This window comes from Pyrgilauda ruficollis, unplaced genomic scaffold (assembly GCF_017590135.1).
Source record: "Pyrgilauda ruficollis isolate IOZ18807 unplaced genomic scaffold, ASM1759013v1 scaffold97, whole genome shotgun sequence".
Taxonomy (NCBI): Eukaryota; Metazoa; Chordata; class Aves; order Passeriformes; family Passeridae; genus Pyrgilauda; species Pyrgilauda ruficollis.
The window spans coordinates 1420842-1446089 of NW_024531821.1; the positions used below are offsets into that span (position 1 = coordinate 1420842).

General features: G+C 48.7%; 1 protein-coding gene across 1 annotated transcript; it reads left to right on the forward strand.

Annotated features, from left to right (window-relative positions):
• Nucleotides 1-11276: 11276 nt before the first annotated feature.
• On the forward strand, nucleotides 11277-23745 carry STC2 (stanniocalcin 2). The gene is made up of 4 exons (XM_041489993.1): nucleotides 11277-11612; nucleotides 13774-13916; nucleotides 16367-16578; nucleotides 20051-23745. The coding sequence occupies exons 1-4, from the start codon at nucleotides 11450-11452 to the stop codon at nucleotides 20436-20438; spliced, it is 906 nt and encodes a 301-aa protein (XP_041345927.1). The 5' UTR covers nucleotides 11277-11449; the 3' UTR covers nucleotides 20439-23745.
• Nucleotides 23746-25248: the final 1503 nt, after the last annotated feature.

Below are 25248 nucleotides of genomic sequence, written 5' to 3' on the forward strand. Positions count from 1 at the left end.
GTGGTGAATTGTGACAGAGATGAATTGCTCCTCATGTGGACTTGGAGTAAAATTGTGGTGAATCCTGTTCACAAAACCCATTCATGATCCTCCAGGCCTTTGTGCCATTTATACAGGCTGGTGGGAATCAGCTGCTCCTGCTGGAACAGTTCAGGCTGGTCCAAAGATCATATTCTGCAGAAAAATGACATAATCAGGTAGAGTCTGGTGGAAAGTCACGTCACAGGGGACAGAGGTCGGCATACGTGGTGTCACAGGAGAAGAGGCTGGCTCTGAAACAGCTCAGTGAGGTAAAGGCTGGCAGATGCAGCAGCAGAAAGAAGAGGAAGGTGTAATGTGGCTCTCATGAAAGGCCAGTCCCTTCTCCAGGACTGAAGAACTTGGGAGCCTCATCCAAAATGAGGCTGCAGCAAAAGCAGAGCGAGCCCTCCAGAAGCTCTGTCATCATGGCACTGGTCAGGCAGCAAGGGAAGAGCAAATCTCACCCTGGAGCACAGCCAGAGGCAACTCTGAACTGCCTGAACTGCCCTCAGCACACCCAGCTGCAGCAGAACCAGATGCCAAGAGACACTTGGGCACAAGGATTGTCTGTTGAAGCCTTCATTCACAAATAAATCCATTTTTATCCCAGGGCAAACACCCAGGATAGGAGACACCAAGGGAAATATGTTTATAGGTTAGATACGGTGCCATCAGACTAAACCAGCACCCAAATATCAAAGTAAAACAATGATAATCTGCTCTGCTGAACGTCATTCAAAGCCATAAATGCTCAAGAGATACGTCAGAGAATGACACACAGTCTAACCCGAGATTTGAAAAATGAAAACATCCTCACTTAGGTTATGTTGTTTCTGTCCTTAAAACACAGGCTGAACTTTTGGTAGGAGAATAATAGGCTCCAAATCATTTTAATGAGACAAGAGATGAAATTTGCAGGGACTAGGCATCAATTTGAGAGAAATCATATCCTCCTGGCAGGAGATTTAATCATCTGATTATTTCAGGAGACACATTTTGGCATAGGAGCTGTTTGTAGGCGCCAAAAAATCGTGCAGGTTTGTTCAAAACTTCACAGAAGAGGCACAGAACTATTATGTCAGCCAATTAATAGAGACTTTTGACTGAAAAAAAATAACAATCCATCAAAATTGTCTAAAACAATCCTTTCTCATGTATATGAATTCAAAGTACTTCAAAACCAAGCGGATCTTAGATCACCAGCCCATATCCTGCTCCCTTCTTTTCAGTCTTCACGGCTTCTCTGGGGTGATGATCCATCAAGGTCAGCTGGATAACACCAGCACCTATTATCAAACTTTGCCCAACACAATTCACCTAACCCCAAAATGTAAATCACTACAAAATATTCTCTTTAAATAAGGTGGAAATGGGTTGTGAGAAACTTTTTTTTTTTTTTCACTGCAAAGAACACAATCGACTTTATTTTTTTTTTTAGCTAGAATTCATAGAAGACTGCAGAACATTACCCTGACTTGTTCTTGTGAATCACTGTCACAAGGCCACTTTGAACCTCTCCTCAGTGCTCCTCAGCCAGCTGAGGACATCTGTGCTGAGCTCTGCTTTCCAGGCACGGGGAGGAATGTGTATGGACACAGATGTGCATCCACACATCCCCGAGGGCTCCCTGTGTCAGGAGGACTCTGAAAGGGGCACCCCAAGGTTTCCATGCCTAACAAATCCTACCCAGCAATGAGGAAATGGAACAGCCTATATTTTAGCAAATACAAACCCAAAGAGTTGGTCCTGCTTAGTGCATTGAGCCCGCCAGAGATGTTCATTGAAGGAGAGGCAAACGCTGAGGGAACTCCATAACCCTCCTAGACAGATGCAAAAAAAAGAAGAATTTGGAAATACCCCAGTGTGTTCCAGCAGCCTATAACGGGAGACTGGCTGTGGAAGAAGAATTGCTGGTATGATCTCAGGACTCAAGCCACTGTAGTCAGCCAGTCTGCCCACAACGATGGGCCAGCCAAGACAATACCAGCTCTATGCTCTCTGATAACCCAGACCCAAACACAAACTGCATCCCCCTGACTGGCCATGCCACAGAAGCAGGCAGGAGGACGTGGAAACCTCGGGAAGATAGCAGGCTACCTGCTCTCCTAGGTCAAACAGCAGGGAAATTTCTTCTGCTGCTTGCAAAAGCTCCTAATGGGGTCAGCTGAAATGATGGATGTAAACAGCTCCTCCAGCCACAGGCAGTGCCGGATACTCCTACAAGTACTGAGCTCCTGTGGGTATTACACAACTGCCTCTATTCAGGAGGCTAAAAAGGAGTTCAGTCCTGCTTGTATATGCTGGAATCATTACATACAGTGTTCCCATAAATCATATAAATGGGTGTTACTGTGCCACTGGTTGGGACAGCTGCTGTTATTATTGAAAACCCTCCTGGCAACCCAAGCCCGGTGCCATTCAAGCTGAGGCTGGCCTCAGTGCAGCTTGTGCTGGGCTCAAGTCTGCGCCCTGCACTTTTCCCAAAAGATTTGGGCAGAGTTGAGGCTGCTGTGCCCGTTCTCCATCACCCAAGGGTGATGCATGTCGACACAGAGCCCTGTCACCAGCCACTCACCACGGGGAGCTCTGTCCCCCTCCAGGCTGCTCTGACCCCTTGGAGCAGGGGCTGCTCCACATCCCAGCCTGTTTTCCACTTGGATGGAATGCCTGGTGTGTCACAGGCCACTGGGGACAGCCACCCCAACCTTCCTGCTAGGGACATCACAGACACAGAGGAACCTCAGAGCTCTCAGGGCGCCCAGCAAAGCTGCTGGGGACAGAAGCACAAAAGCAGAGGCAGCTTTTACCTCAGCCAAAGTGCCACCAGTTATCAGAAGAGAGACTTGGCTAAACACAGAGACTGGAAATGACAGAGAGGAGTCCCAGGAGCAGCAGAAGGCCATGGACACCCTGTCTGTGGTCTTGTTCTGCACATTCCACCCTCAAGTCGGCTCTGTCTGAACCTCTCACCCACACACTAATTTATTCCTGTGGGTTTTCATGAAATAGGAATTCTGAAACAAGATGTACAGAAAGTTTAGTACATGGTGTTAAAGCTAGCATCCATCATGCCAGCTCTCCCTCTCCAATGAATTCGTTCTGCTTGTTATTATCATCTGCCTATATTCATAAACAATACCCTTATGATTTTTTCCATGCTTATTTATTTCCTCAGTCACTGACTTGGTTTCCTGAGGCTATCAGAAAATTACATATAAATATTTATATAAACAGATCTCTATTTTGAAATGGTCCCCAGCTACTTCTGAATGCAATATGACATCAACCAAAAATCAAGGCATGCTTGGCACACAGAACTCACTACTGACTATGAAAATGGGTGTAGCTGAAATAGCCCCAGGAAAGGACCCACCAAACTCATATCCAGAATATATTTCATATATATTATGTTTACATTATATTATGCTATATTATGCATGTATTTACATTCTATTATTATGTTTACATTATATTTCAGTAAATATGGGGCCCAGGATTGGTACACGGATGGGCAAAACTCTTGGGGAGATGGGAGAACCATTTCATGAGGGGCCATTCATGCACCAGCCAGATGTGCTGTTAGAGCTGTATTGCAGCAGCACAGCTTATTAAGGGGGTGAAAGGATTGAATTGCACTCCTGGACACATTTCCAGATAAAAATCTGATTACACCAGGACGGAAAATACAGCAAGTATTATCTCTGAGGGTTTTTCACACAGAAAACAGCATCCAGCAATTCTTCCATTTTGGGTTATAAAGTAATTTGGAATGAGGAGGAAAAAACCTTCTGAAATAATGCCTTTGCAGACATGAGAAACTGCCATGTACGGTGCCATGCTGATGAGCCCAGCTATAATCCAATCTTTGCTTTCTGCTGACTGGCTGAGCTCTGGTGGTTTATGATGTCAGAGGAACCCCTCAAAAGAATTATAGCCTTTTAGTCAGCTCTGAACCACGTATTATTATGAATACTGAACTGGTTCAAGTGCTCTTTTGGTCTTGCTCTAACATTAGACAAAGTCTCAAGCAATTACCTATCTCTTCAAGGAATGTGTTTTCCTTGGCGTGGGATCCTGCTGGAAGCAGGAGGGAACATTTGTGGATACAACTTCCCCAGAGCCAGCACAGGGCAAGGTACAAACACCAGGACAGGGCTCCCGTCCCCACAGCCCCACAAAATAAAAGGCCTCCACCACAAGCAAATCTTATTCATCGTAAAAACACGTTCAATAAACACAGATAGGGGTGATGCAGGCGAGAGGCACATCGTGGTGGCAAAGTTCCTGCAAGTTACATTGTGGTGGGTAAACACTACGTTAATTTGGAAACAGATGCCAGCAGTAGCCCAGCAGATAGAGGGGTTCAGGAAGTTCCTGCATCCAAGTGGCCCCAGTAAGATCCATGACAGCAGCAGGACCATAATTTGTGTTTTAAAAGTTGCCTGTCCAGTGTTGGTAGCTGGAGCAGGACCACAGCTCTGTGACTCTGCTCCCTACACTGATCCCTGGTTTTTCTAAGCCTGGCTCATAACTGCTGAGATTTGGAGAATCTCTTTAGCCTCAACTGACAATTAACTATTTACTTAAAAGTGTGGGATTTTTTTGTTGGTTTTTTTTTGTTTGTTTGGTTGGTTTTTGTTTTTTGGGTTTTTTTTTTAATGTGGATTTCAACTTACAGTACTCATTATTCCACAGGAAGAATAAAAACCTATAAATTGTGTCATGTAGGTCACGGATGCAATACCTCTAAGGCAACATGGTCAACAGGCTGTGCTGTGTGTCAGAGCATCTGCCCAGATCTCACAGGAGTGAAAAGAGAGGTCCTACCAGGCCAGAGGAACACCTGGACCTATGGGTTAATTATTGTCTGATCCAACTGAGAAGTCCTAAAGCAGTGGGAAGACCATCTATAATAAAAAGTGAAATGTGGTTATGGAAGGCCAGTGAGAGCCCAAGATCAGACTGCAGAGATTATTTTCTCCCTCGAGGCTCTTCCCAGCCCTGCAGGATTGCACTGAATTTCTTGGGTTCAAAACATAAAACAAGAAACTGAGCCTTAATTCCTTCACCAGCTGTTGGCCTCTGCACAGCCATTCCCAGGAGCAGCAGATGCACTGTGGATCCCAGGTCAGCCCAGCTGAGAGCAGCCAGAGCAGCTCCAGAGCACTGTATTGTTTGGACTCTGATTGTGGAATCGCTGCTCCGTGCAGTCTGTGGGTGGTGACTCGGGTGCTATAATTACCACTCTAATTACATTGGCACGTTTCCCTCTTGGCGAGCCCCATGGAATTACAGTCCCGTTACCTGACCTGGCTTTCTGATAGTCCTACCACGATGGGCTGGAGCATTTTGCTTTTGGTCTGGCCACAAGCTGGTAGGCTTAGTGTGAGTTGGAAGGCCAGGAATGCCAAGGTAGGTTGTTGGTTTTTTTTTCTTCCCAGAGCAAAAAAAAATGTTGTCAACGTCCGCTTCGACTGCAAGTTTTACTTGTGGTTCCTTCATGAGGTGAGGAGGAGGAGGAGGAATGGAGGAACCAGAGCACTGGAAGGATCTGGTACTTCAGAGGAGAAGGGACTAGCAAATCTTGCCTATCTTTAACTTCTGCCTCGTGTAACTGCATCACAAACACACAAAAACTGGGTGTGTCTGATAAATATGTCACCTGGGACACGGGATCAAATTATTTGCATTGTGCTTTGGCTTTAATGCCATAGCAGTAATTCTCTCCTCTCCTATACATACTGCTTCATGATTTGGTGGGTTCAAAAACTCAAAACCATCCTGTGCTGCACGTGGAACCCAGCTCACCTCTGGATTTGATGCTGCCCATAACTGAGCCCATGTTAACCTTGAATCACATAAAACAAAGAGAATGCTTTATGTGCCATGGGGTCTTCAGGCAGAAGACCCAGAAAATGCTTTTTTGCTCTCTTTTCTCCCAAAATCAAACAGGGTTTCTGCAGAAGAGCTGTGAGGAGTTTCCATGCTCCTCCAAGCTGGATCCCACACTGCAGCCCTGGGTTGGGAGCCAGAGCTGTGTCCCAGCAGGCCGTGGTCTGGATGAAACCAGAGACTCCACTGCAAATCTTTTGCAGATCCTTCCTTCCTTTACAGCACTCAGGGGGATTCGGTTTTGGTGACTTTGCTGAACAATTCTCTAAATCAAAGCTGCTTCTTGAAACTCTCCATTTTTTTATTATTTTTTTTTTCTGATGGATTTTTCTCCCTGCTGATTTGGAGCCAGCCTGGGAATAGGGGTGCTACAGGACGTTCAGCACTTCTCTGTGTCAGGCTGCAGCTGCCTGAGGTAGCCACTTCACTCGAGGAAATTATTTGAGGTTTTCTGAGAGCCTCTTGACAGTAGGTAAAGATTGTTTCAGCTTGTGGGAGTGCCAGCAAGCAGCCTCCATAACCTGAATGACATGCAATGTCATAAAAACTCCTGCTAAAACTCACTCTGTCCCTGCAAGATGCTGACTCTGACGTCAGGGTCTGTCATTTCGGCCATCACTGAGCAGCTCATCTGCATAAGAACTGGCAAGTTGGAGATGGCCTACAAGTATCTCCTAGCAGAGGACCCTTCCATGGATTATTTTAGCTAAGAATGCAACTCTCCACGTCTTGCAGATCTCTTCCCTGTTCTCTCAGGGCAGGAAAAAAAAAATGTACTACTGTGAGAAAAAGGGAGAAATGGATGATTTTTGGCCAAAGCTCTTCTGTGGTGACTAAGCAGACTGCAGTCTGATATGTCTCAGTCTGAACAGCCCCATTTTGATGACCCTGTCACACATAATTACCAACAGAACTTCCAGTTTTTCCTTAGCTCGTGCAGTAGTCCCAGAAATCCTGACTGTTGGGCATTATCTGCCTTATATGAGTTGTAATCTCATCACATTTTTGTTTATATCCACCAGTAATAGAAAACATGCATATCTTCAGTTTGACTTTAAGAGTAAAGTAAATATATAATTCTGGCAAATTGTTTGGAATTACAGTTTAACAGCATCTGGTTCAGATATTCTGTAGTAAATTGTTGGCACAGGCATTGCCACATTTTTTTTATTATTATTATTATTATTTGAACCAAAATGTTCTCAGAAACATGTGTTTTTCGTCCAATTTCCATGTAATCCGTTTTATGACGGCCACAAAGCTGACGAAGTTTGAAACTTAAACTACCTGGGCAGAAGGGATTGTTTCTGGACACTCATTACACAGCTGATTAACTGAGGAATAAGCAATTCTGGCATGTAACCCGGCGTGTCAGTTGTTTTGGCTTTTTGTCTCAAGGAGTTGTCTTTCTTGAAATACCTCCCCAGGTACAATGTGTACATTCCACCCTGTTTTGCTCACAAATTACATACCTGTCTTTTATGTCAAGTCCAATAGAGCTGCACCAGGTTTCCTTACTCCACATTAAAAGTAACCAATTACTTGAGTAAATACCTGTTTTAAAAATATCTCAGAGTGGTTTCCTGCCTCTCTAAATGCTGAAATATTCGGCAGCATTTCTGACTCTTATAAATCGTTCCAATAGTTCATATTTTATCAAAGAAGCCACATCAGCTTTAAACCTGTCCATAACTCATTGAGAACATTCCTCAAATACATGATTTTTACACAAGCAATCAGGAAGAGAATGGCTGTGTAATTTTTAATATAATTAGCTTTGGCTTCTCATACATTTAATTTTCTGTGACTTTATTGTCAACTTCTGCTCGTTCCTCATAAAAACTAGCTACCAGAAATTCAAAATCGATGATGAGAGGGGAAAAGTGGCTTAAAATACAACCCTTTGAAGCCTCCCAACAGACCTACATTTACTGAGCCTAACAGGTTCTCCAGTGTCGAATCCCATTTCAGTCACTGTCAGCAGCTTTATTCGCACCATCCGAGAACCAGCTTGTGGGAATTAAATCAACGTGTTCCCAGAGCAGGTCCCACACCAGGAGGAACCAAGTCCAAGAGGCAGCTTCCCCGAATCTCCTGACCATGTTCCCAGCAGGGCTTTGCAGCTCTGGGCTGGCCTCGTAATGATGTGTCATTTGCAAGTCAGCACCTTGCACTAAGCCTCGAGGTGGGAAAATTACCCAGGAGAAGAGGCAACACTAAATTCCCCTGTCTTGCTTATTTTCTCGAGTCTGATGAAATCCCACTGCGCTGCTGGGGCTGCACAGCACAGCTCACTCTAACTCTAGTGTGAAATGTGTTTAGTCACAGATAGAAAGCCCAGAATGCAGACCTTGGCACACCTTCCCCACAGCATCCTCTTCCCTTTTGAAGTCATCAGCCTCTCTGTCCTTCAGAACTGGGTGTGCTTGCTCTCTCCCTGTGCGCTGGAGCCTCTTGCACAGCATTCCTCAGCCTTCACCTGCCTGCAACGGCCTTGCAGGGACACAGCCCTCTTAATAGTCATGAGGGCAGCTCATCTCCCTAAAGACGCCAAACAATTAAACGCTTCCCATTTCAAGGCAGTTGCAAAACGCTCGTGCCACTGCTTGATCATACGAAGCCTCAATCGAGTTATGAAACACTCTTAAAAAGAAAAGCCTGTGTATGTTAACTAAAGGCAGCTCAGAGTGTGTTCCTGAAAGCCAACAGGTGTTCAGAACTTCTGGAAGGAGCTGTGATCCTCTCCAAGTGTTACTGCTCAAATATGTCCTCAAACGCCTCGCAGCAGGACACCATCCTGCAGTCTGGCTCCTGTGTCCACGCAAGCTCCCAGTGCTGGAGCAAAGCTGCAGTGCCTTTGGGATTCAGGCATCCCAAGTGCCCTGAAAACCAGCCCCTAGATCACTGGAATTGGTAGGTATTCTATAAAATCACCCGGTGGTCCATCCTGCTGCCAGGGAGCGAGTTACGCCACGCTCCGAGAGACGCCAGATTTGCTGGAGCATGACCTGTGGATCCCTCACAGCACTCACTCCAAAGGGCAGCCACAGCTCCCTGACTCCCTAAGGACGGGCTGCATGGCACCAGGTCCTCTAATCCCAGGAGCACCCTGAGGAGTGACCTGGAGAGAGAGAAAAGCAGGGAAATCCCACAGCTCTGAGTGCCACCCGCTGCCCAGCTCTGCTGAGCAGGAGGAGATAGGAAATGCTCAACGTGCAGATTTCTTCCCCAAAGTGACACGAGGAGGGGCTATTTTAGGCACGGTTTTGGCAAGGAAAAGATGTTAAAATAACCTTGATTGCAGCAATTAGTACAATATGGGCTGAAAAGGAGGAGCAGCCCACTAAGGCAGCCAGGGCTGCGGCGCTCGAAGGACAGGCTCTGAGAAATTAGGAGAGCTGACTAGAGGAATCAAGCAGAGGGAGGAGCATGGGATCTGGAGGATGGAGACTGCACAGAATGCAAAAGTCAAAAAGGTGAAACACATCCAAAATCTAAAAACTTTAAAAAGAGGCAGAAAGATTGATGAGGAATGGCTGCAGGGGGACATCAGACTGAAAGCAGCCGGGAAACAGCATTACGAGAAAGCATCATTTGCCAGGCACTGGGAAAAAAAATATATATTATACAGATATAATAAAAACTCACTGGTTAGAAGCAGTGCATTGGCTGTTATCTCCTACAACAGTGAAAAACTGCCATCCCTTAAATTCTCCTGTCCGAGTTCAACTCATTCAGCCCCCGGTCTGTGAGCACTCGAGCTAAGTTAGACCTAGCAAAGGCAATTAAATAGCAAAACTCTTCAGCAGTATAAATAGTAAGAGAACAAGGACAAAAGAAGAGCCAGGCACTCCGGGTGAGGTACAAATGAAGAAGAAAAAGCTATTCCTTTATTAGCCTTGCTGTCAGAAAGGGCAGAGCCCATCCCAGGGGCACGGGGGCTTTGCAGACATCCTCACTGGCACAGCCAGCTCCTCAGAGGAAAGCTGCAAGTTGCAGTTCCGAAGGCAGCAGCATGCTGATAAAAGGGAATTTCCACACGAGCTTGGCACCGCCGTTAAGAATTTCAACCTTAAAAAAAAAAAAAAAAAAAAAAAAAAAAGACGGTTGCGATGTCAAACCCTCCGCAAGGATAAAACGTTAAAATAAAACTTCGCACGGCTCAGCCCCGGCACACAAACCCCGTGGGCCTTGAGACAAAACCGGGGGAGGCCGGGGCTGCCTGGGGGCTGCCAGGGGGTGTCAGGACGTGCCTGCTGGTGCGTAGCCGTGGAGCCATGGTCCTGCGGCGCGGTGTCACGTCCCGCCGAGGAGACCCTTGCTCGGGGAGGTGTGAGTGGATTTCCTCAAGTGCATTTTGACAGCTGTGAGGAAGCGGGCGGCAGCAGCAGCTGGAGACATTCCTAGCTGTGCCCCCCCCACTCCGGCGGGACCCCCGCCCCCGGCACGGCACAGCCCCCACGGGGGCTGGGGGGCTGCAGGGGAGGGGGCGGCAGGACCGCAGGGGCCGGCGGGGTCTGATGAAACATCTGATGTGCATTACGGCAGGGGCAAGGGGAGACACGCTCGCCCCTCCCCAGCCAGCGCGGCACTTCTCATCACCTGCTACGGATTTTCCTACGTCGTGCTGTGGTGTGTGCGTGTCCCCCACCCCGCTCCAGCTACCGGACAAAAGGCAGCAGCTAGAGCTGCTGGGGGGGTTGCAAGGGTGATGCTGTCTGAGGGGTGTTGTCCCCCCGGAAAGCAGCGCCCGTCCCTGTTCGCCCATCCGGGTGTGCACCCAGGGTACCACTTCCCCCCCTCAAGTGATGTACTTGGCTCAAATCCCCTCGCAGCAAGCATGGTACAAAATCCCAGGGTGAGGGGGAAAAACCGAGGCAGTGGAAGGTTTCCAAGAAAGTCATTGCAATAGCTGCTTCGGAAAGGGATTTTTTTTTTTTTCTTTGAAATCAAGTCTTGCCATGAGGCGGCAGTGCCGCAGGACGGCCGGCGCTGGCAGCCGGCTCCGGGCACGGGCACCCCGCTGCTCCTCGCGCAAAGCCGGCGGCGGCTGGAGCGCCCCGAAGTTGCGGAGGGGGTGGGAGAACCGGCCGCTGGCTGCCGCCTCCCTCCCAAGCGTCTCAAAATCCCGCTTTTTCACCTCCTTTTTTTTTTTTTTCTCTATTATTTATTTTTCCTGCTATCCCTCCCCCCCGCTCCCCCATCTCCCGGCGCGGCGCGGGTGGGGCGGGGGGCGGGCGGCTGCAACCTGCCGGCGGGGCAGGGCCGGCCCCCGGCGGGCGGGCGGAGCGGGGCGGCGGCTGCCATTGGCCGCGGCGCGGAGCGACACCTGCTCGGCTCCCTCATGCGAGTGACACCGGGGCTCGGCGGGGATATTTGAGGCTCCCTCCGGCGCCGCCGCCGCCACTCCGCGCTCGCCGCCGCGCCGGGCACATGCGGTTCGCGGGGCCGCGGCGAGCAGCGCGCTGGGCCCGGGTGCGGCACCCCGCGGGGGAGGACGCGGCGGCGGCGGCGGCGGCGGGGGGAAGGCGCGACCATGTGCGCGGAGCTCGGCGGAAAGCTGGTGGCCCCGGCGCTGCTGCTGGCCCTGCTGCTGGCCAGCGCCCGGGCGGCCGCGGGCACTGAGGCCACGCACCCGCCGGAGGGGCCGCAGGACAGGACCCCGCAGCAGAAGGGGCGCCTGTCCCTGCAGAACACAGGTACGGCGGGGGGGCACCGGGCTGGCCTCTGCGTGTCCCCCTCCCCTCGCTGCTGCTGCTGCTGCTTGTGCTGCTGCAGCCGCGTCGAGTTATGACAGGCGTTTTATTTCGCTGTCCGACTGTCAGGCGTAAATCATCGCAGGAAATCGGAGCTCGCTCCTAATTACCTTTAAAGCCCGGCTCTGCCAAGCACGTGTTGCCCGTGCACAGCCGCGGCCCCGCGCCCGGCTCGCAGCGCGGCCGGAGCCCCGCGGAGATGCTGCGAGCCCGGCGAGGAGAAAGTTTCTCGGCGCAGCGTTTGGAAGCGGGTGGAGGGCCGGGGGCAGCCGGGAGGGTCCGGCATGACCGGGGCTCTGCCTCCTCCGGAGGGAGCCGGGCAGTGATGCAACGGGCCGGGGGTTTCTCTCCTCCTCTCCCGCCCCCCGCGCTCCCTCCCCCGGGCATTATCTGCCTAGGAAGAGAGAGTTGGGGCGTGCACTTGGCTGGATCGCTTCCCAGCCGTGCAAAGAGAGAGCGCGGGATCCAGACGCTTCCCTTCCCCCCCTCTTTCATCCCGCCCCCCCTGCCTTTTCTCCCTTTCCCCCCCCTTTTTTTTTTTTTTTTTTTTTTAACACTCTCCGTGCTGCGAGACGTGTTTAAACACACACGAGCAGGAATGCACGAATGCCCATTAGGGACTGCCACATGTGAATCACGGCACTGTGCAGTTCTCAGCACGCTGGAGCCAGGACATGTGATCCGGCAGAAGGGTTTGCATCCGGATGCCAACACAAGCACCGGAGCCGCGCTCCCGGCCCCGAGCGCGCCCGGCTCCGCGCTCCGCAGCGCTGCCGCCCCACAAAGGGCTCCAGTGCCCCTTCCCCCCGCCCCGGTGCGGCTGTGTTTGCGCAGCTTGCCCTCTGTGGCTCAGACAACCCCTGGATCCCACCCCTGTGCCACCCCCAGATGCACTTCAGGGCAGGTAGAAAGGGGAAGAAAAAAAAAAAATAAAAAGAAAAAAAAGGTGGGGGGAAAAAAAAAAGAAAAAAAGTGCGGCGGCAGTGATTTGGGTTTGGGCTGGTGGCGGGGGGGTCGTGAGAACTCCGGCATTTCCATCCGCGGCTCCTCGCTCTGCCTTGCAGCGGGTGGAAATTAGACCGAAAGTTGCTGTAAAGACTTGCAAATGGACCGCATGGCAGAGGGGGAGGCTGGGGATGGCTGAAACACGCTGCGGTTCGAGGGGGATTAGGCTGGCTCCCAAGGGCGAACTTTAATTAAAGGTACCACAGGGCACAGAGTACAGGAATTCTTAGCATCCTCAGTTCTGGTCTAAAAGCTGCCCCTGTTTAACTTTATCCCCAGGCTTTTTAAGCAACCACCTTCCCTCTGGCAGTACTACTACATCAATTTTTTTTAAAGGACTAGAAGCTGTCATGTTGAGAATTAGATTTTTGGGTTGGTGGGGTTGGTTTGGTTTTTTTTTTCTTTTTTTTTTTTTTCTGAAACTGAGTATTAGACAGCATTTTTTGCAGTATTACATAATATCTGAAAGGGCAGAATAAACACATATGTAACTGCTAGGTCCAGTACATCTATTTTATGTACTACTTATAGAAATATAGATCTTTTCTATTGATTTCTGTGTAGCTGAGCACACAGTTGCATTTTTATACAACTCCTGCTGCAAAGGACTTTACCTATCAGTGGGAGTTTTGCCACTAACTTGAGAGACGTCCTGACAGGCAAAACCCAGTGGTCTGTAAAAAACCTTGTGCTAAATGCCCAGAAACTTGCTCAAAGTACCAAAAATGAAAAATTTTGGCTGACTGGGTCCTGAGCTTCTCATTTTGGCACTTAAATTTGCTGGGGGGGCTTTGCACAAGCCAGAGCGCAAAAATCACGCCTGTCCTTTGCTCCTGAGGAATTCAAGAGCATGAGACAGTTCTCAAGTGAAATAGCTTGACGTAAGCATAGTGGATTTGGCATTTACTTCTTGGATATCACTTTCATAACGTAATAGACCCAAGTTTTGGCCTAATTCCTGCGAAAACGGGCACGATTAACCATTGTCACGCATTTTTCTCCCAAACTGATGTTGGTAGCAAAACAACTCTGTCCCTCTACCCACCACCAGTTCCTGTGAAGATTTCTTCAAATTAACTCTAACCAATACTCGTTTTAGCTGAAATCCAGCACTGCCTGGTAAATGCTGGCGATGTGGGATGTGGAGTGTTTGAATGCTTTGAGAACAATTCTTGCGAGATCCGAGGCTTACACGAGATCTGCATGACATTCCTGCACAACGCTGGAAAATTCGATGCCCAGGTAACACAGGGAGATGTCCTACCTGTCTGCTTGCTTCTAACACACACTTTGCACGTACTGCAGCTCCTTAACGCATCTTTGCACAAAAAAATTTCCCAGAGCCGGTCTACTTGCCGTGATTCAATAATTCACTATGAATTTTTTGGTTGAAAGGTCCAGAATCAGGACCTCAGGACAGTAATAAAGCAGCAAGCTGTCCTAGGAGACAGGCTGGCTGTAGCTGCAGCTGCCTGGATCCCTTCCACCTCCTGTACCCAGGATAATTCCAGCAGAACCCTTCATGGAGCCAAACATGAGCTTAAGAAACCTGGGTGGCTTAAACCTTCTACACCATGTTTGTTCAAAGCCGACTATGAGGCACAACTTGGGCTCCCAATTCATTTAGAATTATCTCAGCATTTCCCAATGGGCAGTTACCAAAGCTGGCCCTCAAGACTTGCACAGAACCAGCCCAGGCAACCTCCCAAAGCTGCTGTACCCAAGCAAGCCTTGGGTTCGAGCACTGACGTTAAAATACGTTACTTCCATGGTATGTGGTATTAAGTTTGTCTCCTTCATTTTCTCCCCAGACCATTTATGCATCATTGAGCCATCCTGTTATTATGTCTTGTAAACCTCCTCTCCCATTTCAGAGTGGAGGGAAGGGAACATTCCGACAGGCCAGCTGCATTTGGCCTGACCAGGCAGCTTGCAGAATGACTTGACTAAAAGCACCAGCTACATGGCACTGCTCAAAGTGTGGCACAAAGTAGAGCTGTCCTCAGGATCCAGCCTGTCCCGTGAGGGGTGGTGGGACCACCCAGTAGGGAGCACTTTTTAGGAGTGCTGGAGCTTTAGGCTCAATGATGTACAAAGGGCCTGGCTACTCACTGAAATGGGAATTGCTGCTTTTGTGGGTATCTGAAAACCTTCAACTTCCTTTCCAAGTGGCTTCCAGAAAACACTCATTTATTTTTGCACAATATTTCAGTCAGTGGACAGAGTTGACTGAAGGAGTAGGGAAGGAAAGTTGGGAAGGCAGGGAATGGTGCCTGTGGAGGCTGAGAGCAGCCATTGATGCCAGATCCCCAGATACTGCTCATCAAACAGCCTGTCTCACATCCAGGCTGTCCCCAGTGCAGAGCAGAAGATTTAAACCCCTGGAGCTTTATTTAACATGAAGGTGACTTTAACCTCTGCTATGACATGGCTTTTCACAGCTCCTCTCTATATCATCTCCAGTTATTTCAAGCTGCATTAAATGACAAGACTGATACTGGCCATTTTCTGTTCTCTGCTCTGAAACCTGAGAATTGATGTCAGTTTGGGTTTATATAAGAATTCTCTTTTTCACCCCTATTTGCCTACTGTGCTGTGTGTGTCTGTTCCTAGAGGGAAGGGCAAGGGAGAGCCTTTGGTATGGGAAACAGAAAGGGGTGAAAGCAGCTCTTTGATGAGCAAGAAACATTTCTGGCTTGAAACAATTTGGGGACAACGTCTGCTTGCAGGTCTGGGTGAATCTTATTTAGTGTCAGTGGAGCTGGGGCACTGCACTCTTGGGATAAAGGGGAGCAAGGCTTTGGTCTTCATGGAGCACCTGCATAAAAGAATCTGAGGCTGATGAAGAGCTGGGGGCATTGCCTTCCATGGGCCTGTTCTCAGCAAAGCACAGGGAGCAGAGCTGTAGCTGCAGGGTCCAGTAAAAGAGGAAAGGAAGGGATAGGTTTGGTGCCCACCAAGCAACTGAGTGAAGGAGTCACAGTGGTTAAAGAGATGCTGCTAAAGCAGCTTTCCTCCACCTTATTTTTTAGCTTCTTGGTGTGATTTTCTTAATCTCACTTTGAATTTCTTGCAACAGGCACGAAGACACTGTAGGATTATGATGATGATGATGATGATTATTATGAGTGGTGATTTGAGTCCCTCTCTGGGGAAGGAAATACTGATAGCTGGGGAATAGGACAGGTGCATATAGATTGTGCATACATGTATCTGAGTTTGTAAACTAATTTTAAAATTAAAAAAAAAAACAAAACCCTGCAGTTACTGAATGGGTATCTGCTTGTGGTCCTGAGGAGCTCTGCCATGGCAGGATGCCCTCTCCTTTGTGTGAACCTGTTCTGCCACCCTGGAAGCAAATAAATCCAGTAACTCCAGCACTGAATTACTTCAAGGTGCTTACTTTTGCTCTTTCCCTCGTTGGGCATTCATCTGTTGGGGCAGAGGAAACCTCAGAGTAGCAGTGAGGAAGCCCTGGGTGGTTCAGGTCCACTGGGACAGCAAAGCTGGGTAACTTGACAGGGTCTTTAAGGGCAGAGGAACAGTGAAGAAGGGGAAAGCCATGAAGTGATATCCTTAGCACTGTAATAACCCTTGACATTGTCCTGCAGAGAAGCAGCTGGCTGGGCATAAATCAGCTGCTGTGCTTAATGGACAAAAATACAGACCTACTCCATTTCTTTCCTTCTCAGGGAAAATCCTTCATTAAAGACGCTCTGAAGTGTAAGGCTCATGCCTTGAGGCATAAATTCAGCTGCATCAGCCGTAAGTGCCCTGCCATTAAAGAGATGGTGTTCCAGTTACAGCGGGAGTGCTACCTGAAGCATGACCTCTGCTCTGCTGCCAAGGAGAACGTCCAGGTCATTGTGGAGATGATTCACTTCAAAGACCTGCTGCAGCATGAGTAAGTGCCTCCGTGCTGGTGCAGTCAGAGCGTGGGAGCTCCTTCCAGGAGTGCCAGTGGGCTGTGCATCTGCCCAAGAGCTGTTTCACCTCCTTCTGGCCTTAAGCACCTCTTGTTTTCCCATGTACAGCACCAAGGTAAAGCTCTCTTTGCAGGGCCCCTTGAAGTTTGTGTAGCAGGGGTGAGATGTGACTGTGCAAGGAGGTGAAATGAGTTGGAGTTGGATGTGCCAGTCCCCTTGGTGCTCTGGCAGATACACCATGGGTGGCTGCCATTTCCAGAGGCATCTCACAATGCTTTTTTTGTTTTCTGAGCTCAAAGGCATCATTTTGACCTCAGTATCCTGTTAGAGGTGACAACTAGAGAAGGGGGAAGAGGGTTTATGCAAAGTTGTCAGCAAGATGATAATTTCTTCTTTAAATACATACTTTGAAATGTCTTGTAGTTAATTGTCCCTGAAAGAGCTGCAGTCCCCCAGGTAATCTCCCATTCTTCTTATTCTTTATTAATCTCAGATGCTTTTTAATAAAACATGGGGCTGTAAGAATGAAGGCACAAGTCAGATTTTTGAGGACTTCATTCCTCTGACTGGGAGCACAGCTGTCCTCCAAGGAATGGCAGGCACAAATCCTACTTGGAATTGATCAAAGCTGCTACATGACAGCAACAAACCAAGCAGAAGCTGTTTGTACTGACTCTTTGTGCACAAATGCAAAAATCAGAGCCTGTTTTTCTTGCAGGTGAACGTCTCACTCCTGAAACAAGAAGGCTGTGAGCCACAGCCTGGCATCAGGCTTAACCTTAGAGCATCTTCCTACCACACCTCTGTGCCTTGATATTAGCACAGAAACTCCAAATCCCAGCAGTCACGAGAGACAAATTTTTTTGCAGAATCACCTCTTTGGGAATTTTAGCCTTGCATTTTATGTTCCTCACTACCCAAAAGAGCTGTGTTCTGATTCCCTTAGTGCTGAAAGCCACCCCCCACTAATATTTCAGCTGCAGTTGCAGAGAGATGCTTAAATGCCAATTTACTGCTATAAATCCTCTGCTGTGGTTTGTTCAAGCTGGACATGGTGGCCTGAAAGCAAGGCCCTTGCCCTGGACATTCCTGAGGCTGGGATCAAAGGCATGGCTGGGGGCAGAGCTGCTGTGCCCAGGGCCATGGGCAGCATCCTGCTGGCTGAGAGAAAAGGGCAGCAGGGCTCCATCCTGCCCAGCAGCACCTCTCTGGGCACTGCCTGGGCTGTGTCAGCAGCTATAAATTGGGTACTTGGCACCAATTAACCCCCCCATCATTTGGGGATGAAAAGAAGCGTGCGAGCCAAAAGCCTGTCCGAGGAGGAGTGAGTTATCCTTATTTTATGAACAGGCTCAAGCAGGAATGCTCAGAGGCAGCTGCTTATTTCTGGGGAGCTGAGCTGGGGGGTTGTTGGTTGGAGAAGAGAGGGTCATTCAGCTGAACACCTATAATTTGCATGATCTCATTTAGCGCTTCCTACACTCCAGCATCTCCCGGAGCGGGAGCTCGGCTCTCCTATGCGGGACTCCCCAAATAGAACCAGCCAGCCTCCTCCCCTCCCCTAAATTTAGAGGCCATCTCTGAAGCTCTTGAACTAAGGAACTTGTTCGAGATCAATAGGCAAGTGTGGCAGAGCTGGAAATAAAATCACGTCTGCTGACTTGCAGCCTTGTGCTCAGTTCAGGTACTCTGGTCAGGCCGGCTGAAATGCAGAAAGTAAAACAGGCAAGGAGAAATGGGCCAGTATTAATCCGCAGGGCTCTGGCAGGCTCTGAATACCTGAAATATTTGGCAGCTGAGCCACTTTTTAGTCATACCAGTGACCTTTTTTCTTACAAAGATTTCTGCAAAGGTTATGCCCAATTTCAAGAACTCATTTCTTGGGAGGGACAGAGGTTTATGTCCTTTTGCTGGATCACTTTGTATGCAACATGCTCAGCTCTCTCTTATCTTCTACTTTACATTTAAAACAAAAACCTAAGAGCAGGGAAGCAAGTGGCAGCTCTCAGGCTTGCTCTCTGTTTTGCTCTGACTGTTCTCTCCCGATGAGTGTTGGGAACGCGGTCGGGCAGCGAAGCCTCCTCCTGAGTCAGCTGTGGGGGTCAGGCTGATTTGCTATGGTGGAAGTGGTGACAGGCCTTGGCAGATTGGTCCCTGCTGCATTCCAAGTAACTTTTTTTTTTTTTTTTTTGAGCAGCAGGAACAATCCAGCCATGGGAAATATTTTGAGATAGGGGGAATAGGTGGCTCTCCAAGATTAGCGATTCAAAATGAGTTTAAGCGGTTGGTAAAGTTAGACACTGATAGTAATCTGTTGGTTTTCCTCATTTCTTCTGTCTTAAGTGAATGAGAATGGATTTAGACTTGTCCACGGGCACCAGAGCTGGTGGATGGGCTGCCCAGGAGGTGCAGCCCCACCACCCGCCCCACACAGCCACGGGTGCTGGCCCCGGGCAGCTTTCCCCTTGTGCTGTGGCTGGTTCCTGCCGTGGAAGATTTTTAAGCACGTCCTTCTGGGCCTGCAAGCAGCTGAGCAGTTGTGTCAATAGACAACATCAATATTGACCCACAAAACTTGTGACCACAAGTATTTTAAAATTGCTGCACTCGGTGACCTGTGGCTGAGAAGCCCAAGTGCCTGTGCTCGAGCTGCTGGTGCCTTGGGGACACTCAGGGGTGGGTGAGAAGCACAGAGGGGATTGAACCAGGGCATGTTTCAAGGCCTTGTTTGGCTGGGAAAAGGTGGCTACTGAAAGCTCTGCAAGGAAATGAAGAAATAAAACTTGGTGTGGGAAGAAAAAAGTGCCACCAAAGTGGATTCCATTTGTCTGAGCCCTGTTCAGGCAGATCCTGGGTCCAGATAGGATCTTGCCTGTGATGGAGACCAACACCCAGTGCTCCAGAGATGATGAGGAAAGCCAGAGACTCTCTAGCTGAGTGAGAAAATGCCTCTCTCTTGCAAACTGGGGGTTGGTGGATGCTCTGTACCTGCCATTCACCCAGAGGCAGAGCCTGCTTGGTGAAGCTGATGGCTCTGGGCAGGAGCAAGTGTCCTTTGCCTGGTGTCCTGAGTAACAAAGAGGGGAGGGTATGGAAAGAGATGGAGGCAGAAAGTGTGAGACAGCTCTTCCACTTGCCAAGCCAACAAGACCTCATCTGTTCTCTGGTGAACATTCCAGTTCTCCCAGAGTATCTCCAGGGGGAGAGCAAGCAAGATCAATCAATCCAGAGAGGCTTTGACAGGATGCCACTGTGCATTTCCTGCAGCAAAATGCCTGATTAGAATATGGTATTTTCCATAATTAACGTGGGCAGAATTGCTGCTGAGTCAGGGGGTGCCAGGGACTCACACCACTGGATTTGCTGTGCCCAGGGAGGGTGAGGCAGATTCTTCACTGGTTCCCTGGGATGGATTTTTAACTCTCCTCTCACTGCTCCCTTTCCCTCCAGGCCTTACGTTGACCTAGTGAACATCCTGCTCACCTGCGGCGAGGAGGTGAAAAAGGCAATAACCAGGAGCGTCCAGGCCCAGTGTGAACAGAACTGGGGAAGCCTCTGCTCCATCCTGAGCTTCTGCACCTCGGCCGTGCACGGAGACGCCGTCCTGGGAGCCGACAAGAAGGTGGGGGAAGGCAGCAGGGCCGCTGCTGGCCGCGGGGACATGGTGGCCCACGCCGACGCCGAGCACAGGGAGAGCCCACGAGCAGCCAAGGGAGAGAGAGGTACCAAGGGCCACTCCAACGCCCGGGTCAAGGCTGGGGGCCACGGTCCCAAAGGGGCCCACGGGATCCTGGACCGGGCAGACGAACTGTCCGACTTCTCCGACATCCGGAGGTGAAAAGAGGCACCAGCTCCCCCTTCCCCCCGCCCTCCCCCGGAAACCTCCTCCCTTGAGTTCCATCCTCCCGTCTATGGACATTCCAAAGCATTTCCCATTCAGAGGTCAAGCACAGGGCATTGCAAGATATCTATGGACCTCGGCATCAGTGTGTATATAGTAGCAAAGGGAGAGCAGTGGCAATGGGTTATCGATCCAGCAAACTCGGCGCTCGGGTGGCAAAATGTCTCCAGCTAAATTCTTTCCCCCATTTTTTTTTTTTTTTTTTTATGAAACGGACATCATCTGAAATTTAGGATCTTGTTTGGGGGTTGTCGGGTTGGGTTTGGTTTTGGGGTTTTTGGTTTTTTTTTTTTTTCCTTTTGGGGTTTTTTTTTTTTCCCTTTGGTCTCCTTGGCAGGGGAGAAGGTTCCAAGCGGGCTCTGCCAGGCTGCATGTGGCTGCTTGTGGCTTAGCACCTCCAAAGGTTCAGGGCACAGCCTTACAGCAGATGGCTGAATTCCAGGGGGATTTGGTTTCTGCCTGTGGCTGGGAACGCCAGCGCTCAGGGCTCTCTGTGTGAAGCTCTCTAATGAAGGAGCTGCCCCGTCTCTGGCACAGGAACCGTGTGGTCTGGAGCTCCACCACTTTCTCTGAAGTAACTTCTGAGCCATTGTTCCCACCTGGGCGACGCTGCCTGGTTTTAAGTGCCCCCTGTTAGTTTCTAACAGCTGCATAACTTGACACTTGCTGATCACAGAACCATACCCAGTCACTTCAAAGGCAAGTAATCAGCTTCCAGACAAGGCATTGTGACTGTTAAAACTTGCACAGGGTGGAGGACCCCCAAAAGTATTCTCATGGACCTCTGAAAACCCTGTGCATACTCTCTGCTTCCATCTGCCCCCTCAGTGATACAGGTCTTCCACCCTTACAGCCCAAGCCTAAAGGGGCAGGTGTGGGCTCAGACAGCAAAGGACCCTATAAATCCCCATATATTTAGTTCTTATCAGGGCTGCACTGAAGGCCCATCAGAAACCTGCCTCTCCTTAGCAGTGTGGTGTGGTTTGCTGGGATGTGGAGCCCCACTCTAACCTGCCTATAGCTTGGTTTATCCAAATGCCAAAGACAAGGAGGGGGGATTGACTTGGGTTTTGTAATTCTTGTGCAGGTGACGACAACCAATCTCCACAGAACGAGTTAGTGAAGGTGAAGAGTGTCAAGAGCTTATTGTCTTTAAGCAGTTTCAAGTGTGAATGAGGTGTTTGGCCATATCTCTCCTACCCCCTATGCAATTGTTATTCTCAGGTTGCAGCTCTGCAATCCTATATTCCCAGATATTGTACTGGAAGTGGAGGCTGCAGCACCCACAGGGACAGGAGGGTGAGCTCTCAGCTTCCTCTAGAGGAAAAAGAGAGGTTTTCTTAGAAAGTGGGAATCACACCGGGGATTGGAGCCTTCTCATTTGGAAAGTTGGGGAGGAAAGCTGTGGGGGCAGGAAGGCAGTTCAGCAGAGACAGAACGTACCCATGAACTAACGTACGTCTTGCTGCATGGTGGGAAGGAGCTGCATAAACAGGAGAGGAGGGTGTTGGAATTTGGCTACAATTTCCAACTCAGATTTCAGTTCCTGCTAAGTGAGCACGGCTCCTAATAGCTACATTCAGGGTTTAATGCAGGGATCCACCCGCAGAACTTGGAGGCACTGCTTTAAATAGCAACCACGTAGGAGGCAAGAGGGGACAGTTGAGTTGAAAAGGTGTCTCTGTGATCACCAGGTCTTTGCTTAGAGACGTGGCCTCGATCCTGCCCGATTTTAGCAAAGTTCTGTGATGAAATTTTCATTTGGTTTCAGTGGGAAGAGCTGAGATCAGGCCAGGTGCTGTAGCAGCAAAGACCTCGGTGATGGTGCAGTGAGTGTGGCATCTGCCCCGTGGGGCTGGTGACAGCTCAGCCACCCCTGGGGCACCCGGGCTGCCCCACAGAGCACCCTGGTTTGGGCCTGACTCTCTTGGCCACCTCTTCTGCTCCAAAATCCTGCTGGTGGTGCCCTAAGAAGGTTTCTGGCACGTGCCTCTGTGGGTTTCCTGCAAGTGTCCTCTCCCCCTTGGTGGCACAGAACCACCACGAAGAACAAGCTCAAACCAAAAAGACAATCCAAGCATTTTAGCACAAAAAAAAAGAAGAAAACTATAAAAAAAAAAAAAAAAAAAAAAAAAAAAAAAAAAAAGCTAACACAAACCAGAAACTACAACTTGCTACCAATGTTCTTGCATTGAACTAAAATAAGATCCCTCTGTCATTAGAGGTCTTGATTCACCAATGGGAACCAAACAGAGATCTACATCTTTGAATGTCTCAGTCAACATATCACCTCAGCATGCATACAGTTTTATTTGTATTCATTGGTTCTGTGGGGAAAATTGTGTATTCCCCTTGTTTAGTCAATGAAAATTTGGGAGGGGTGGGACAAGCTGTGGGTGGGAGGGATTTTTGTATAAGGCATCTTTTTTTTTTTTTCCTCTGTGTGTGAAGATTTTATGTGTTCATCTACTGATTCCACATATGCTATTATTGTAAATATTTAACATTTCTATTTATTATAGTGTCCCCATTTAAAAAAAAGAACACTGCTGGCTATGATAATTTAAACGTATGTCATGACCTGTGTTGTATATATTCATGCCACTAGTATGGTTTTTTTATGTTTAAAGCTGCGTAAATATAGTTTTATACAGTTCCATAATGTTATTGACAGCATAAATCATTTATTTATTGTTAAACCTTTCTTTCATATCTAACAGATAGGGTGTGTTTTACCTGAGATTATTTTATTGTGACATCTACATAGCCTTAATTCTTTATAAAAAAGAAAAAGGAGAAAAAAAAAATCCATTTAGATACTGTATGATGCTTTAATTAACATTCCTTATGAACTTGCTGTTCATGAAGGAGGTTTAGCTTAAAAGCCAAGGTATGAATGTTTCCTTTATGCTTTGCATCTGGAATGAGCCTTGTTCTGGAATGAAAATACTGCGAGAGAAGCAAAACGCCTACAGGAAAAAAGATAGCAGTAAACCCTGGAAAATGCTGTCCTAACTTACAGTGCTGAACTAAAAGGAGAAAAATAAAAATGAAATAAATAAATAAAAGACAAACTGTCCTTAATTCCAAATCTCTGGGAGAAAAACATACTAGTTTTATCTCGTGTAGAGTTTGCAGCCAAATAAGCTTGTAAATACAGAAAATGCATATGGCTTTAGACAAAGCTCTGTACCTTTCACACACTATTATTTTCCTTAAACACTAATAAATGTTTTGAATAAGTCCTGTGGCTGGGTTTTGTGTAGCTGGAGTTCCAGCTGCTGTGAGATAAGGGGTGGGAAGAGCCCTGTGAGGCTGAGCCAGCAGCTGCAGCCAGCCAGGGCTGAGGTGCCTTGGCTGCTGTGCCCACAGCCAGGCAGTGGCACAGGGACATGGGGACAGAGCCAGCCCTGCCTCTGGAGCAGGGCACAGGCCCCGTGTCATTCCCAAGGAGAGGAGACCTCCCTGCTGATCTATCTGGGACCTGCTTGGTTTGAGGCAGGAAGGGAGATGCAGAATCAGCGCCAGGATGGAAAACAGGGAGCAGAAGCTCCTGCAGTTCTCCAGCTCAGACAAAGCCCCTTCAGGAGGTTTCCCCGAGGGTTGGGGTCACTGCAGCTTGTCAGAGCCACCTCCTGGCTTTGGGTCAGCAGGCTGAGGTTGGAGCAGAGCTGGGGTGCAGCTCCTGGGGGTTTCTCCTCACTGCCCTGGTGATCCCAGATTCCCAAAGCCCTCGGGAGCTGGCACACCACGCTCAGCCAGGCTGGCTTCAGGCACAGCCCAGCATCCCTAAGTGCATCCCAGAGGAGCCAGGGAGGGGATCTGTGGCTGACCACAGCACCTGCCTGTGGCCGAGGTGTTGGCAGCCCCCAGAGCCCCGAGTGCTGGATTCCAGCCAGACCCATTAACAAACACAGCAGCAAACCTTTCTGCAAGCTGCAAGAGCTGATAAGGTTTGTCCTGCACGTAAGAGAGACTCAGTTCATGTCACAGAGCAAGTTACCCTTTCAAGATTTTACCCTAAAACCAGAGGACATCCATTTTCACTCCCCACTGGCAGCTATTAATAACCTATCAGTAAGTACCAGCCAGTGGCTCATCACAGGAGCTGTAATTCTCTCTTAAATCAGATATCAAAACCTTAGATTCTTACTGGAGTTTCAGCAGAGGAGAAAAGCAAAATCCTAAGGTTTACAAAAAGCAAACTGCAGAAACAGCCCTTTGTGTTGTCTCCAAAGCCATTTTCATACCGTGTCGGGGTGTAGGCAGCAAAGGGATGGGGAAATTATGAGAAAGCACCTCAGAACATAAAGCACGGAATTTTTTTTTTTTTTTTTTTTTTTTAAGACTGCTTGCATGAAAAAGCACATTTTTAACACTCCTTCTGTGGGGTTTAAAAATAACTAATCCAGTTGAAGCCTTTGGATGAGATGGGCTTCACAAGCCTAAATGTGATTTGCAGCAATGTAGGACCTGTAGCATTTCTTTGCCTGTAGGTGCAGCAGCTCTTTATAATCCTGTCATGGACTGTCAAAACACCAACGGGAGAGTGCACCCTGCCAGCAGAGCTGTCACAGAGTTTGGTGGGATGTGAGCTCAGACCAACCTGCAGCCAAGGAAAAGCTTGTGCTGGACCCTTCACTGGCATTCACCATCCCAGTGCATTTTTTTTTTTTTTTTGCAGGAACTGCTCCTCACCATCCATGGCTGTGATGCAGCTGAGGTAGCTGCATTCTACCTCTACTAT

Excerpts from the sequence above, each read along its gene's own strand:
- STC2 (XM_041489993.1), top strand. The coding sequence starts at position 11,450 with ATGTGCGCGGAGCTCGGCGGAAAGCTGGTGGCCCCGGCGCTGCTGCTG. Across the intron at positions 13,917-16,366 it reads CTGGAAAATTCGATGCCCAG|GGAAAATCCTTCATTAAAGA; the intron begins GTAACACAGGGA and ends TTTCCTTCTCAG. Across the intron at positions 16,579-20,050 it reads AAAGACCTGCTGCAGCATGA|GCCTTACGTTGACCTAGTGA; the intron begins GTAAGTGCCTCC and ends CTTTCCCTCCAG.